At 43.8% G+C, this 15,387-nt stretch overlaps 2 protein-coding genes across 5 annotated transcripts; one reads left to right on the top strand and one right to left on the bottom strand.

Moving 5' to 3' along the window:
- Nucleotides 1-266: 266 nt before the first annotated feature.
- On the top strand, nucleotides 267-7,829 carry LOC147976399 (uncharacterized). 3 transcript variants are annotated; one of them, XM_087518766.1, is made up of 9 exons: nucleotides 267-463; nucleotides 1,190-1,260; nucleotides 2,729-3,885; nucleotides 4,348-4,411; nucleotides 5,032-5,253; nucleotides 5,449-5,570; nucleotides 5,846-6,019; nucleotides 6,181-6,611; nucleotides 7,187-7,829. In XM_087518766.1, the coding sequence occupies exons 1-9, from the start codon at nucleotides 356-358 to the stop codon at nucleotides 7,538-7,540; spliced, it is 2,703 nt and encodes a 900-aa protein (XP_087374892.1). In that variant the 5' UTR covers nucleotides 267-355; the 3' UTR covers nucleotides 7,541-7,829. The 3 variants fall into 3 exon arrangements, with proteins under 3 accessions (XP_087374892.1, XP_087374891.1, XP_087374890.1); XM_087518765.1 differs by having other exon boundaries at nucleotides 5,846-6,076; nucleotides 7,190-7,829; XM_087518764.1 differs by having other exon boundaries at nucleotides 5,846-6,076.
- Nucleotides 7,830-9,713: 1,884 nt separating this feature from the next.
- On the bottom strand, nucleotides 9,714-14,660 carry RUS3 (root UVB sensitive protein (Protein of unknown function, DUF647)). Of its 2 annotated transcripts, XM_087518767.1 has the most exons (15): nucleotides 14,278-14,660; nucleotides 14,136-14,193; nucleotides 13,884-13,943; nucleotides 13,736-13,774; nucleotides 13,577-13,639; nucleotides 13,141-13,197; nucleotides 12,912-12,975; nucleotides 12,474-12,557; nucleotides 12,297-12,379; nucleotides 12,073-12,202; nucleotides 11,427-11,519; nucleotides 10,877-11,015; nucleotides 10,751-10,788; nucleotides 10,489-10,676; nucleotides 9,714-9,946 (listed from the first exon to the last, which is right to left on the bottom strand). In XM_087518767.1, exons 1-15 carry the CDS (start codon nucleotides 14,424-14,426, stop codon nucleotides 9,848-9,850), a joined length of 1,344 nt encoding a protein of 447 aa, XP_087374893.1. In that variant the 5' UTR covers nucleotides 14,427-14,660; the 3' UTR covers nucleotides 9,714-9,847. The 2 variants fall into 2 exon arrangements, with proteins under 2 accessions (XP_087374893.1, XP_087374894.1); XM_087518768.1 differs by lacking the exon at nucleotides 14,278-14,660 and having other exon boundaries at nucleotides 14,094-14,182.
- Nucleotides 14,661-15,387: the final 727 nt, after the last annotated feature.

The following is a 15,387-nucleotide window of genomic DNA, read 5'->3' as shown; positions in this document are numbered from 1 at the left end:
ATGCGCCCGGTCAAAAGTGGCAGCTGCCAGCCAGTCCACCCCGGTCCCCCGCCATCGAACCCCGAGCGTGGCCCTCCGCCGCACGCACCGCGGAGCACAGCATCCTCGCTGCATGACACCTGGGGCCGGCTAGCGCGGGGCCGGCCCGTCAGTGTCGCGCGGTGCAGGCCACGCGGGTTGGGTAGGCGGGTTGCCGAAACGGGTACCGCGAGGGGGGCACGGAAGGGGAAGAGGCTTGCCTATTTGCTCGCAACCGCCTCCCCCTCGCTCCACTCAACAACCAAAAACCCCCGTCCATTCACTCTCCCCTGCCCCTGCCTCGCTCTGCCTGCGTGCGTGCGTGGGGAGCGTGAGGATGGAGCAGAGGAATCCAATGGCGGCGAGGCCGAACCCCTGCGCGGCCTTCCGCTCGGTCCCGCCGCCGCTGCCCGCGCGCCGCGCCGACGCCGCACCGAGGCCCAAGGTGACGAGCTGACGATCGCCCCCCTTTTCCATTTCTTTGCTTGATTGATTGGCGCATGCCGCCTCTTTTCCCCCACCCCCAAATCCCCCGCGCGATCGCGGACGGGGGCCGCCTAGGGTTTCCCGCGTACGGTACGGACTCGCGGCGGCGGCGTGGAATGGAGGGAGGGAGGGCCGGGACGGGACGGGACGGGGGTTTTTGTCGACCATCGAATGCCTTTTTCTTTTTCTTTTCTTCATTCCGAGGTTGATTTTGCCCTCTGCTTCCTTGTGCTCGTCGGCTGCCCTGTACTGAACGAGTCGCCTGTCATAGATCGCGGCGCTCGGTTCTGCGTTAGCTACCGCGTGGTGCAGCCGGTGCGAGATTCGCTCGCTCTACTTCCATTTTATCTTCTTTATTAGGTAGAGTATAGATATGGAGTAGTACTACTTAATTTGTTACCATTGTGACAACGCTTGTTCCCCAGGGGGCCAACATCGCCCAAGTTGAGGTTGATTTTGATTCTCTTCTTACTACGTCTTCTTACCACTCGCGCATGATTGTTCATCTTGTCCGTCTGGGCTGGGCTGGTATATAGATCCAAGATCCAACTTCCTATGCCTAGATTACCAACTTCCGCACTTGGATTAGGATAAGCATGCTTGTCACGCCTTTCCTGGTTAATTAATTTTGTACAGAGGCCGAGGAAATCGTTTAACATCAATTTGTTTCGTTTTACTGTTGCAGGATGCACCTTGTCCTACCTCTAATGGCGATAGAGGTCTTTCTGGGCAGTCCAAAAAGCCTCCAGAGCATGGGTACGTTCCTCATGCTTATGTCCGCCAACATACAGCATTATATATGATGGAATCATGTCATTGTTTCTACATTTGTCATCCTGCTTTGGTTTCACTGTTCTAGTAAACGCCTTGTTTTTATTTTTGAGACTAAATAGCAGGAGCTTCGTGACAATTGTTATCTGTAGTGAATGCCTTATGTTTCTGTGAAGCATATCCCTAGTCTAGGAACCAAAATATCATGTCATGGGGATTGTCAACTACTCTACCTTGTCTGTGTCATGGGCCCATTATGGTTCAAATAACAATTGACTGTAAGATTCATAATATTCGTAGCTATTACTTGGTAAACTCATGCTGCATCAGGTTTTATCCTCACTTTTGTATTTAACCTAAAAAAATGACCCGTGCATTCGTGAATATGGAGATCAGGAGCATATCAGTGCAAAGTTGCAAACCACTGGCTAGGTGTAATTGTGCGAACTACACACATTGACCATTTTATGTTGGGCTGATGAGTGATCAATGGATCACATTTGGAGGAATTTAAGGGCCCCATCTTGGATAAATCTCGTAATAGCCTTTCATATTTTAAGGCTCACACCTTATTAATACCCACTTGAATCTAATCAGTTCTTTTATCTAATGCATGTATCACGTGAGACTGAGTTTGCATGATTAAACATGGCTATCTGGTTTCCCTAGACCATTTAAAGAAATTGCACGGGGGAACTCAGGTTGAGTTCAATATGAATGTGCATGATCCAGTAACATGATATTTGATAATCTTATATGTAGTAAGCTGACAAATACTCTGTTATCCAGAAGTGCGTATTCAGTCCTACACCATTAGAATGATTCTGAGGACAGGGTATGTTTAGTTTGAGCCCAAATTCACCATCCTAAAAAATGGTAGCCAAAATTTTAGTGAATGTTTTGCTTGCCAATGATTGGCTAATGTTAGCAAGAAAAATGAACTAGAGTTAGCAAGTTTGCATATGGGCATACCAACCAATTTCGGGCAACCCATCCAAACAAGGACCAAATTTTTGGCTATGAGCAAAAAATTGGTAAGGTTAGTTTTGTACACCAACCAAACATGCGTCCTCGCAATAAAATAAAAGGGAAAATGTAAGAAGAAATATATTTATATTGCTTCTTGGTATGTTGCTTTATGCCTCACGGTTTAATTCCACTCTATAATTTGGTTATGCGTAAGTGTAGTGAGCATTGAGGCATGGTATACTGCCTTCTTCATTTTGTAAAGCTTGTTAGTGAAGTGACATTATTTAAAGCATGATATATCACTTCTATTTTTTTCGGGAAGCTACATCTTTCATTGTTTAGGTTCTTGGCATACCAGTAAGTCATTTCTGTTGCCTGGATTGCACTTAAATATCATTCATGTCTTGCAAAATTCACATTCCAGTATGTTATTTCTGAATCTATTTATTTTAAAATGTATAGTAACTTCCTCTCTATTTTACAGCATGCATAAGCCGTCTGGCGGTACATATACAAAACCTGATGCAAGAGTGAAGTTGATTCCGGCAGAAGACATCACTTATGTACGGCATGGAAAGCCTTTTGGTAGAACAGTTGGCTCAGCAAAACTGCAGAAAAGACACTGCAGACGAAGTGTCACTCCTCCTCCGAGTTCGCGTAAAATTTCTCTTGCGAGATCGACACCGCTTACTCACAAGTCTACGACACCGTTTACTCCCAAGGCCATGCCACCGCTTAATCACAAGGCTTCGACGCCTCTTACCCACAAGGCCACAGCACCTCTTACTCACAAGGCCGCGACACCTCTTACTCACAAGCCCACGACACCACCCCATCCTGTTGGGTCGTGTCTTTCTCCTAAGAGAGTTGAGACAGCTCACAAGGCCTCGGGACCTCTTAGTCCAAAGCCCACTATACCACCCCTGCCTGTTGCATCGTGTCTTTCTCCTAAGAGAATTGAGACAGCTCACAAGGCCTCGGGACCTCTTAGTCCCAAGCCCACAACACCACCCCTGCCTGTTGCATCGTGTCTTTCTCCTGAGAGAGTTGAGACAGTTGAAAACAGGCAATTTTTCTCTCTCAATCGGCCATCACCACTCTACAAGGCTGTCCAGGGAGGTGCATTTCCTCCATCTGTTTCGCAGAAAGAGTCAGAGATGAATCCCATCAACCCTAGTTCTGTGCATGTTCCTCCTGCATATTCAAGGAAGGTTCCTCTTAATACAAAGGCAGAACCTCCTAAGAGTGTCATCACACTTGACAACAAAAAGTTATGCTCTACAAGCAATCAATCTGCACTTAAATGTCAGCCCACAAAAAGAGACGCAGATCCTATTGTGGAAAAAGAAACTACTGTGAAGCTTCCATTACTGAGCCCAACATCTGTGCTTAGTTCAAGTTCCACCGAGGTATGTCCAGATACTGGAAGGTCTTCGTCCAGACTAAATTTGTTTGATCGAAAATCCAAGCTGGACTCACTGCAGCCTGAAACAAACATACCTCAAGCAAAAAGCCCAGAGTCTACAACTCCAACCCCATGTGCTCAACTTTCCAATGATTTGAGAGTTGTTTCTTCCACTAAGAGCCATGTCGAGAAACAAACGAACCAGGAACCATCAATTAGTCGTAACATGTCTTCAGGTATGGTTATTATCCTGAAAGTAACATATTCAACCCAAAAAAAAAAATCCTGATGCATGATTTAGCTGTATTTTTCATAGTCTACGTATATAAAACAAATGGCATGCATGATATTTGCTTCACTTGGTTCCAATAATTGGACCTTTTGTTTTCAAACTTATTTTGTTTACCATGTTGAATATTCCTTCAGTCCTCATGAAAGGGCTCGAGAGTATTGCTTGCTTTTTGCCCTAACATTAGATACAGGAAAAGAGAAGAATTAAATAGGAAAACCCAACTTTTAGCCTTTTTAAAATTGTACATTATGTTTCCCATATTTCTGTAGCGATGTTTTACAGTTCAGTGCACGCATTTGCAAGGACAGAATGATATAACAGAGAATATCATATTATTCCTTATGTGCAATCTTATAATATTTCTTCTGAGAAAATTCGTTGTTATGACGTTTTGATATGGATACAGGTGCCCAATTAATTCTACATACACCACTGTGCAAGGAGACATACCAACCAGAGGCCTGCTGGAAGTAAGTACTTTGCTTTTACGCATTAGAATCTTCTAATTTGAAGGGTCAGTGCAATTTGTTTGCTGCATGAGTTTAATGATTTGGAAATTTTACCGACTAAGAAGAATAGAAGATTGTTGTAGGCTCATTGTGCAAGCGCAAACTCGATACTAGAAGGTTACCTTCCCAAGTAGAAGCACGAAAAGGAGAAAACACAACTCATGTGTGGGGTTTGAAACTCCATTTATACTACCTGCTATAAGCTTTGAACCTTGGCTGCTAGGTGTTGCGGTTAATTAGCTGTATAGGCAGCAATTACTTGTGCGATAAGCTATATTATACTCCCTCTGTTGACAAATACTATAAGATGTTTTGGATATTTCAATATGGGCTACATACGGACTGAAATGAGTGAACACACACACTAAAACGTGTCTATATACACCCGATTCAGAAAAAAGTTAAAATATCTTGTATTTGTGAATGGAGGGAATATAAGATAAGAATGTTCATGTGGCAAGTGATGACGGTTTATGCTTACTGAGGTCTTCTGCGATTCCAAAGATGTGAATCCTACTAGAGGACCCTGTGGTCTATTCTATTTCAGCCGAACACTCAGGATCATTATTTGCTTTCTTTAGGGGCAAATTTGAAATAACTGGAGAGCTAACACACACTTGTGATGGACTTGAAGCCTATTTCCCTTGTGAAATTTCTAGCAAAGTTTATGAAGCTTCAAAACAGATGCCTGAAATCTTGAAGCTAGAGGCTCTACCTCTTTCTGGCCTGTTACCAAAAAAATTCAAGATGGAACCACCTCTTGCTCAAGATATTGGACTGTGCTTCATAAGTTCTTGTCAAAGGTACACTCATCATCTTAGCTTCCACTTACATTAAAGAAGGATTAGCAATGGTAGACTTACTTGCAGCCATGCCAGGTGCCATATAAAAAGATCTTGCATCGTATACAGTCTGTGTGTGTGTGTGTGTGTGTGTGTGTGTGTGTGTGTGTGCATATGAGCTTGCCTTATAAGCTTAAATTTTGCCTATTTATACAGGCCAAATAGGGACTCTTACCATCTCCTGGAAAATGTTTCTTCACATATTGGCTTGCGGACTGACATCGGCACCGTGGAGTTGCTTATATTTTCGTCCAAGCTGCTTACGGAAGATGATCAAAGTATGTCCACTTGACTCTTACGAAGGCCACTGATACGCAATAGCTATGGTAGAGTTTACCGATTGCACGACATGCAGCTGATATTCATATCTTGTGAAGTTTTCCATTGGACATGTTATGCTTGAAACTGTTCTCTTCTATTTTGTTTCTGCAATCTGGATGTTTTGTTAAGTTAGGCAATACCTGCTAAATGATTTCTGGAATGTTTGAAAAACTAGTATGCAGGTTCATATTCATTTAGCATCATCTAACTTCCGCAGAATCTGTTGTAACAGCGAAAGACGGAGAACTTTACCTTTTTGGAGTTTTCCAGAAGCGTACCAGAAAGAGGCAGCACCGAGTCGACAGTCATACAGATATCAGCAATGTTGGCCTTTCAAAGGGAGACTGTAATATATCTGAGGATATTGGCTTGGACCTGGATATGATAGGAGGCAAATACACAAAAGGTAATGCAGCTCCCGCTGTTTCTTTCTTCACTGGGTCTTGTAGTCCTGACTCCGCAGGTAACAACCTTTTTTTGCTGTTTGGGTGGTAGATCTTGCTATCTCAGCGATGCAGCCCCTGTACTTGCTTTTGCTGATTCATGTTTTTTCGTTGTATTTTCCAGGGACTACAGATTCTCTATGTAAATCTGCTAGGAGAGCTCCTGCTTGCGGAGACCTTGTTTTGGACCCACCTTCACGATTTCCTCTTGATGTCCCTCCTGGCTTCACAAGAGCTCGTTGTGGGCTTCGTAGAGGAAAAACTGCAGAATCACATATCAACTCTTCTCCCAGCCTTGCTTTCGACACTCCAGGACCGAGACTTGATGCTCCTCCAGGATTTACAAAAGCACATGGTGGATCAGAAAACGGTGCTTCCACTCTTTTCTCTGAGAGAAAGTCCCCAATCAAGTTCTCTCTCAACATTACAAGGCCTCCTGGATTTGCTAAATTGGCTGAGGTGAAAAAAGAGCCTGGGTTACCAGCATTCTTTAAGGCTACGGAGAAAACACCACCAATTGGAAAAGCAAATGAAAAGGATATCAAGCATGATAAGGTGCAACATTATCCCTGTCCTTGTTTCAGTATTCCCATTTTCTCCAGTGGTCTTTATTTCTCTGTTCCTTGGCTGGTTAGGAGTCCGGTTATTTATTTATTTTGGATCTCTGGGTCTCCATGCATGCTCTGCTTGTGCATTAATTATTTCAACTCCGCGTATGCTAGTACTTCCGATAAGAAGAAACTCTTGTACCCCCTCTGATGTTTTAAACATACTGGTTTTCTTTCTTGGTAGTTGTTGGTCTGCTCCCCGAATTGAACCCTTATCTTTTGGCTTTGTTGTGTTACAATGAAGTTTCGGACCCTCGTTTAAGAAATAGTAAAAGGCAAGGGACTGTTTTTGCCTTTTACTATCTAACTAAAATGATTACTACAGACTCTTTTCAGTAGCAACATCAATGCCTCTGATTTTCCTATCCACATTTTTTTTCTGTGACTACTTAGCTTATCAGCAGAAATATGTATTGAAATAAGAAATGCATAGTTTACCAAAGAATCCTAAGCTATCTGCACGACATGTTTTTTTTTTCCATTGGGGGGATGAATCAATCAAATTAACTGATACGTGTGCAGCAGGTCAACGTGGAAGTGGAATCGGATGACAGCTCGGAGGAGCGAGAGTTTCCCAAGACCAAGAGGCTCTCAGATATCCTGGGTTCTTGTGCCTCTTCGTCTTGGAGGAACAACGCTAGTACCTCAGCCGCACCTCGAAACTGCTCTGAAGTTTTCAGGCCTGCGACTGCGAGCAAGTTTGAGGAACAAAAGCAGCAGCATCGGCATTGCAGGAAGAGAGGGCAGCAGGAAGCATCCGAATCCGATGCTGCTGTCGAGGCCACCAAAAGGCTCAAGGTCAACGGCCGCATCGCGCTCAATGGTTGTCCTGCCCTCAACTCCAACCAAGCGCAACCCAAAACTTCACCAACATAGCCGAGGCCGTCCTTCGTCTCCCGACCCGACGCAAGTGCTCTTGTCTTGTGTGCGTGCGTGTCGTCTCAACTGCTACCCAACTAATCGGCTATGAAAACAGACGGTGATTATCATGTCATATATGTATGTATTCAGTGTATTGGCTCGAAGCTGAAAACAGGTACAAAGTCGAATAGTCAGTCGGATATAATTCTATGTATGTACTAGGTGGGCCTAGTGTTATGTCAAAACAAATATACCATTCTTGATCTTTCGAGTAACAAGGGACAACATGGTTAGCAGAAACACATGCGCCTTTATCATCACACAGAAACAATGAATTGTGCACACAAATAAAAATTACTTGTACATTAAAATACATATAAAATTTGCTCACAGTGCATAATTCAAACATAAAATTCATAGTTAGCTGATTCCGTCGTGGATCCATATATGCTCCATATGATCATTGAGAAGTTGCATGTGCGTTTGTTGATCTTTAAGTTATCGATGCATCTCAAGAAAGTTGGCAACATGCTCCACCTCTTGGCGGACTTGAACTCCGGACTTCTCAAATCATGTGGGCAACTCTTCGCCCTCATTCTCCACAATCATGTTGTACAAGATTACAAAACATGTCGTGAGTTGTCAAAGTATGTGAGTTGCCCCTTCACCCTCATCCTCCACAATCATGTTGTGCAAGATTACAAAACATGTCATGAGTTGTCAAAACGTCTCTTGGTTCCCACATCATTGCAGCTCCATGAACAATACCCCAACAAACTTGGAGCACTTCGAATGACCTCTCCACATCCTTTCTAGCATCTTTTTGCGCTTGTGCAAAGACAGATTATTTTCTACCATGAGGATCGTATATAGTCTTCACAAACGTCGCCCATTAAGGATAGATACCATCAGCAAGGTAGTACCCCATGTTGCAGTTGTGCCCGTTGACAATGTAGTTGCACTCTGAAGCCTCCCCATCACAAAGTCTCTTGGACAAAGGAGATCGTTGGAGCATATTGATGTCATCGTTAGAACCAAGCGTGTCAAAGAAAGCATGCCAAATCCAAGTCCTTTGATGCCACTTCTTCAAGTATGATTATGGTCTCTTTGGTGTGACCTTGATACTGCCCATGCAAACCTTTGGGGCAATTCTTCTATTGTCAATGGATGAAATCAACTGAACCGAGTATACCTGAGAAACCTCTTGATGGTCCAATTGCCAACAATTTTGATGTGTCCTCCACAATTGGTTCTCTCAGATACTCTGGTCCAAGCACCTTCACCACGATGTGTACAAATTGCACCGCGGTGTTCAAGCATGTGGTCTCTCCCATCTTGATAAGCATCCTGAGAGCAGTCGTGCATTTCTACAGAGGAGAGAAAGAAAGTTTCTCGCAACAATCCTTCCTCAAACTTGAAGTTGTCATCAGCCTCCTCCATGACATTCACTACACGCAAGAACAAATCTCTGCTCATCCGGAAGCGACTCGGAAAAAATCTTCATAGTATGTTGGGCTCGGTTTGAAGTAGTCATTGTAGAGAAGCCTTGCACCATCGATCCTATCTCAGGGAGCAACTCTTCTGCCATTTATCGAACCCTTGAGGTTCAATACATGCTCCTTTTGCTTCTCCAATTCTTTCCGGATGCTCATCATCATCATTTCAGCATCTTCGTCATTCGAATCCGACGAATCAATGAACTCTTTGTATATGAATCCGTCAAGGTTTGTGTTTCCATACACAGCATTCGATGATGAATTCATCGGTGACCCACAAATGACCAAAAGAACAAAAAAATTGCTCGAAAATTTCATCAAATACAGAGCACGAGGTGTATGTCCGAGGAAGCGAACTTGTCCACTGGCGACATGAACAGCGATGTTGTGGGTTGGGGACAACCACGGAGCAACAATGGTGATGGCTGTGCGGACGAAGCAGAAAAGAGGAGGAAGAGGGCAGATCAGGCCAGGGACGTCTTCAAGAGATTTGACGTGGGCCCTGCCGTCGGTCCGACGTGATGGGCGCATCCGAGTGTCCCCATATCCACCTCACATATGTACTGGGTATAGGTGCCAGTCGGCTTGGACGTTTGGGCCAAGCTTGCCAGGTCCGGTTTGGGTAGACCGAACAGACCGCATGGACGTTTAGGGCGGATATGTAGATGCTCTGATGACGCAGGTTATCTGTATGTCCGTTTCAACTTTGATATGATTTGGTGATCTCCGTTTACACAGCAGTTCGCATGCACCTTCTCACAAAATTTACCACTAGCATAACCAACTACTTAGTCAAGTGGATATGGCCATCTCCAGCTCTTTCCTCCTACTTGGTCTTCTCACCCAAGGGACCATAAACCCAGTGTGCCTTCCAAACAATCGAATGCGACAGAAGTCGTTCCGTTGAGTAGCCTTCCACTTTCAGCTGTAAAATTTTGGGGGTAAATGAACCATCATCACGCATCATAGTAGAATAAAACAGATACACAAAACTAATTGCAAAGAATATTCACTAGATTACAACGAAAAACTTTCATGGCACTAAATTTTGCCATTTAGAGCCCCATCCTACAAACCTGCTCATGGCTGCGCTGTGGGTGTTTGAATAGCCAAATATTAGTACGTTTGTGGTGAAAACAGCATTATGGAATGCCATCAGGGCAATTCTCAGATTCTATATGGATGGATTCCATGGAGACCAATTTGTTTCCCCGTATAAAAAGGAAAAACGCCATTTGGTGCTTAGTTAAAGCACAGAGAGGGTATAGTATAGCTCCGTAAGCCTACCATCAATACTGTATGCACGATTATCAGTAATAGATTCTTTGATCTGGAGCGCCTGTTTCAATGTTTTAACCCTATAAAGGGGCACTGAGAGGCTAGGCTCCAACCCAGTGAAGTACTACTATACCAACCATACAACAAGTTCACTAGATGGAGATCTTAGCAAATGTGACAGTATTTTACCTTTGAGATGAAGGTGTTGTATTTCTCATCCATCCATTGGTGAGCCTCTGTATGACAAGATTTGCTCTTCTGCATGAAACGTGCTAAGACGAGTCCATGTATGAAGGACTTCAAGACATCAGTTGCCACTGCCTGCTTGTGGATGAAAATACAAACACTGCCGTCCTTGTCCAGCAAAAAATAGTTGGCTGAACAAAAGCGGGAGGTAAAGAAAGTCAGCAGCAATCACTATACTGCCGCATGAGCAACAAAAGAATCATACCATTTGTATAGTAGGATCTTGTTTTTGCAATCAGCATCCTGTTAAATTTGACAAAAAAATATAATTCACCCTTTAATTCCTAGGCAATGTCACACATAAAAGCATAGTTGAGAAGATAGAACTTACATGTCGGAGTGCGTAAGCATTGAGGCTTTAGCACCTAAGTGTACAAGCTCATGTGGAAGTTTAACTCTAAGTAATTTCCGCCAGCTAGACCAGAACGGAAGAATATGCTCTTGCTTGGAAACCTGTTGTGGTGTAAGAACTAGGAAAATTCCATGCAAAAAGTATGATAATCAAATAATGGAACTTCTTGCATCAATTTTTTGCAGCTTCATAAAATGAACCAGTCAAACTTATTCTTGAGGCAATAATTAAAATGCCACAGACAGATCTACCTAAATTCCGCATGTGAGATATGACAAAATAAAGAAATGCCCCTTAGAAATGCATAGCCTCGAACTTGGAACACACACCATATTGGGCAATACAATTAATGAAGATTCACAACATGCAAAAAAAAGGTGTGGCTGTGCAGCTAGTAATGGCCCGCTAACCACAAACTTAACCCCACTAAGTTTCTTAGATGCTAACTGATCCTGCATGGTTACAGTAACAGCAATTCACAACAGAATGGATTTCATGAAACCAGGAAAAGGAAAAGCAATACACGCACCTTCACCATGTTCCATAAAATACTGCAGCAAGATGGATGTTCTCTCATAATTTAGTGTACTGAGTGAAAGTGACTGCACTGCCTTGTAATTTGCTGAATTGACACACATAGATAGAACAAGCAAAAGTTTGTAAACAAGAAGTGCGTTCAAAACTCAGTTCTGCTACTAATTGAATATATTATCTCAGTTCAAACGAGTCTAAGTAGAAAGTGGGTAATGTATTATACTATTGCGTCAACATTTTGTTACTGGATATTTCTCATGACAATAAATTCTGGTGGGACTAAAACCCAACAGGAGACTGGGGTTGGGGGTCTTAATTTCAAATTCAAAATTATTTAGCTAAACTAAAGTTACTGCCTTGTTTGGATATCTTGCTATATCAAATTGACAGGACCCAATGGAATCTGGAATTCATGCAGCACACCATATACTGGACAGCTTCAAATATTTCTATTACTTTAGTTTCCATCTGCTAATTCCTCTTCTTTTGGGTGCCTTTCTTCCTTTCACCCCATAGACCATAATTGTTTTTGACAGGAACAGTAAGGCAACAACAGCCATGATTATACAGATGTTTCGATTATAATGTCCTCTTTTGAAAACAATGTAATCGGCAATGTCTAACTAGTTAATAACACTCACCGTACATATGGAATACTGTGAGAGAAAGGAACGAAACCCATACAACCAAATCATGCCCCCTGGTAACATGTGCCAACAGCATACCCAGTCCCATTCCAGACATTGTTGCAAGTGTCTCCTGGCTGCCTTCCTGAAAAGTTGGGTGTGTTCCTTTAGATACATTTCAGTGATAATTTACCATCTAATATATGTCTACAAGAAATGTTGAGATTGTTCAAAGGTACCTTTGCAGATATATCAGCGGCATTATTTGCAAGTGCAAAATGTTGTGTTAATGCCGCCCTAGTTGCTCCACTGGCAACACCGGCTATACATCATGAGCAAAAAATTAGCTAAGAAAAGAACCATTCCAAAAATTCCTCTTAAAAGTTTGTAGAAATTCAACATGTAAACTGGCTTACTGAATGACCGAGATAGACTGCCTAAGCACATTATAACTATCAATGATGAAGGAAACAAAGGGCTTAAAAGATCCATCAACATTCCTGTAAACAACAACAAAACGGTGTTACTATAGTTTCATGTGTATAGGAAAAGTGTTCTTCGTATGACCCAGCTTTCATGTAAGATGTAGTTTCAGGAACATGTAGCACATTGAATCATACCATCTGCCTAATATAGCAGAATACTGTAAAGAGTTAAATACGTCCTACTCATTCACAGTTCAAAATGATAGTAGAAACCTTGGATTGGGTAAGCAATGAGGGATAAGAACAGTAAGTCACACTCAAAAGGTGCTAGCACCCAACCTAACTTGGCTATATGACGCAAGAAGAGAAATGCAGAGGGAGGGAAGAAACAGAAGTATAGTATTTAATGTGAATTTAGTTGAGCATTACCAAGGTCATTCATAAAGTCTGCAACTAGACGCCACATTTTTGCATTGCTATCAAGGTTGGATCCCTGGTGGAAAAGAAAGAAAAGTAATAATGAATACAGAGTACAGACAAATGACGAACTGGCCAAACAAATTATCTCAGCAAACCACGATTATCTCATAAGGAAAATATCATTTCCAGTGGTAAGATGATAATGTTTACTACTCTAATTAGTTAGAAAACTTGGTACCTGATAGAAAGCGAACAATATACCTCCGAGCATACCAGTCAAATCCCTGAGAAACCACTGGCAGAATAGAATGTATTCAGAAAAAAAGGGAGAAAATGCAACAATAAACCCAATAAAAGGAGAGAATTGAGAACAAAGGTGCAGGTCATGCTGCTGAGTTTATGGCCAGATCAAACACACAGCTCATGCAATTGAGAAAGGCCTGAATCATCGCTAGGTTGTTGGCCAATCAAAACACCCCTTCGAATGATGGATCACACAGCAACAGCCACTAGGGGCATATCGATCCAAAATAATAGTAGAAGTAATATTGTCCGTATATGCACATCCATACACGTTCATGAGATAATTCGTAAGTTATGTGCTAGCACCTAGGAAAGAGTGCAAGCTCAGGCATTTGCGCAAGCCTATATGGAGATTGGTGGAGGAAAAATACCTGAAAAGTGGCACCTATGACTGTTGCAGATTTCTCACCTACGCCAATGGCACCTAAAAGGGCCTGAAGCCAGTTCAGGTGGCATTCCATTTAGACCGGCAAAACAATAAGACGCAAAAACAAAGCAAAGATGAACAACCACTGGACTGCCAGGCTTACTTGAGTAGACAACATTGCACGGATGTATGTCGAGAGCCCCTATAGCAAAGCAGCCATGGATAAGGCGTCAGAACTAAAGACCAAGGTAGCTTTGGTGTCCAACAAGCTTGCAAACGGTAACTGTAAAAACGAAGGGTTTAGGATCTACCTGTAAGGTATCCCACATCTGGAATGGGACGTAGTCAGGAGTGACGCTACCAGGAAAACCCTGCCAATCAGAAAGTCATCGCTCATGAGTTGCCACAGGTGAAACGGAGAAGAATGCTCCACCAGGACCGAAATTCAGAGGCACCAGCTTAGTCATAATTCACAGCTGTAACGGTTGTCACTGACATGAACAGAGAACAGTGTTCTAAACCTCTAATGGCGATCGTGGAGAGCGTCAGGCTGGCTGACTCACCTCGGGCACGAAGGCGCCGAGCACGCGGCTGCCGATCCGCCCCCACCGGCTGCCGAACCTGGGACGGTGGTGCGCGCGCGCGCGTGAGACGGGAGCGGGCCGAAACGAAGGAACCGAGCGGGAGGGAGGGTGGAGGCGTCACCTGTTGGAGGTGAGGGAGGAGGCGGAGGCGGTGAGGACGGCGGTGCGGGAGAGCGCGGAGCCGGAGGAGCCGCCCCACTCCTCGACCGTCACCCACGCCGCCGCGCCGGGCTCGCCGCGGCCCCCGGGGCGGGAGGGTTCCACGTCCATGGATCCCCCTCGCACAATCGCCGCCGGTGGCGACCAAGCGGCAGGTGCCCTGAGAGGAGGAGCAGAGCGTCCCGTCCGGCGGGCAAGCAGGCAGCAGAGCGGCGGATTCGAGTCGCGCCGAGGCGGTGGAGTTGACTCCGGGCGCCGGATTTGGATCGTGCCCGCCCGCGCTCGACTCCGCACGTTTGAGTTGGCTCTGCAGCCGCTCCACTGCTCCAGGTTGGACTCAGGCAGTTCAGGTTCGTGCAGGTAGTACAGTATTATTTTTAGAAAAGTCCCAGCAAATGTTTGCGTAATAATTTCAGACGCCCAGTGTTCGTAAGCATTTGCAGAACAAATACACTGTAAATGAATTTAAATTTTAGACGTGATTTTTTTTTGGGTAGAAGCTGGAGTGCAAATGCGATTGATACATCGACTTTTTTTTTACAATCGAATTGATACATCAGCTAGCTTTGATGGTTAGGTTTCTTATGGTGAAACTAGCCTACCGGGATCTAAGTTCTGCGCTTGCCACTGATGTTCGCATTTTTCTAGATTTATTTCAGTTTTTCCAGCAATGTTCGTTCAGTTGAAGGAGACGTTTTCGTGGACTACGAGACGCATGTGATAATTTCGTCAATCTCAAGATGTGATGTCGGGGATGAGTGTATGTGCGTGTATATGGGTTTCTACGATTATACTGTGTTAAAAAAATAACTAGCTCCAAGAACCGGTTTCTAATAACTAGTGAAATTTCCTACTCAGCTAAGGATGACCAATTTCTTTCTCCCCGTCTCCTACTTACAAATGATTCGCGGAGCCGAATAACGCGAGTCTACATCTACAATGGTGAATAAAATTCCCTGTCGTACAAAAAAAATCATCTCTTACGCCCAAGTAGGCTTATTTGTGGGTTTTGACAACTCTCACTTTGGCTAGTTTTATCTTCGGCGTTGAGATGCAATACATGGACAGCGGC

The sequence above is a fragment of the Triticum urartu genome, chromosome 4A, assembly GCF_056163025.1.
Source record: "Triticum urartu cultivar PI428250 chromosome 4A, HENAU_Tu73, whole genome shotgun sequence".
In the NCBI taxonomy this organism is placed as follows: domain Eukaryota; kingdom Viridiplantae; phylum Streptophyta; class Magnoliopsida; order Poales; family Poaceae; genus Triticum; species Triticum urartu.
Note: the sequence above shows the minus strand (reverse complement) of the source record. Positions and strands in the feature narration are given on the sequence as shown.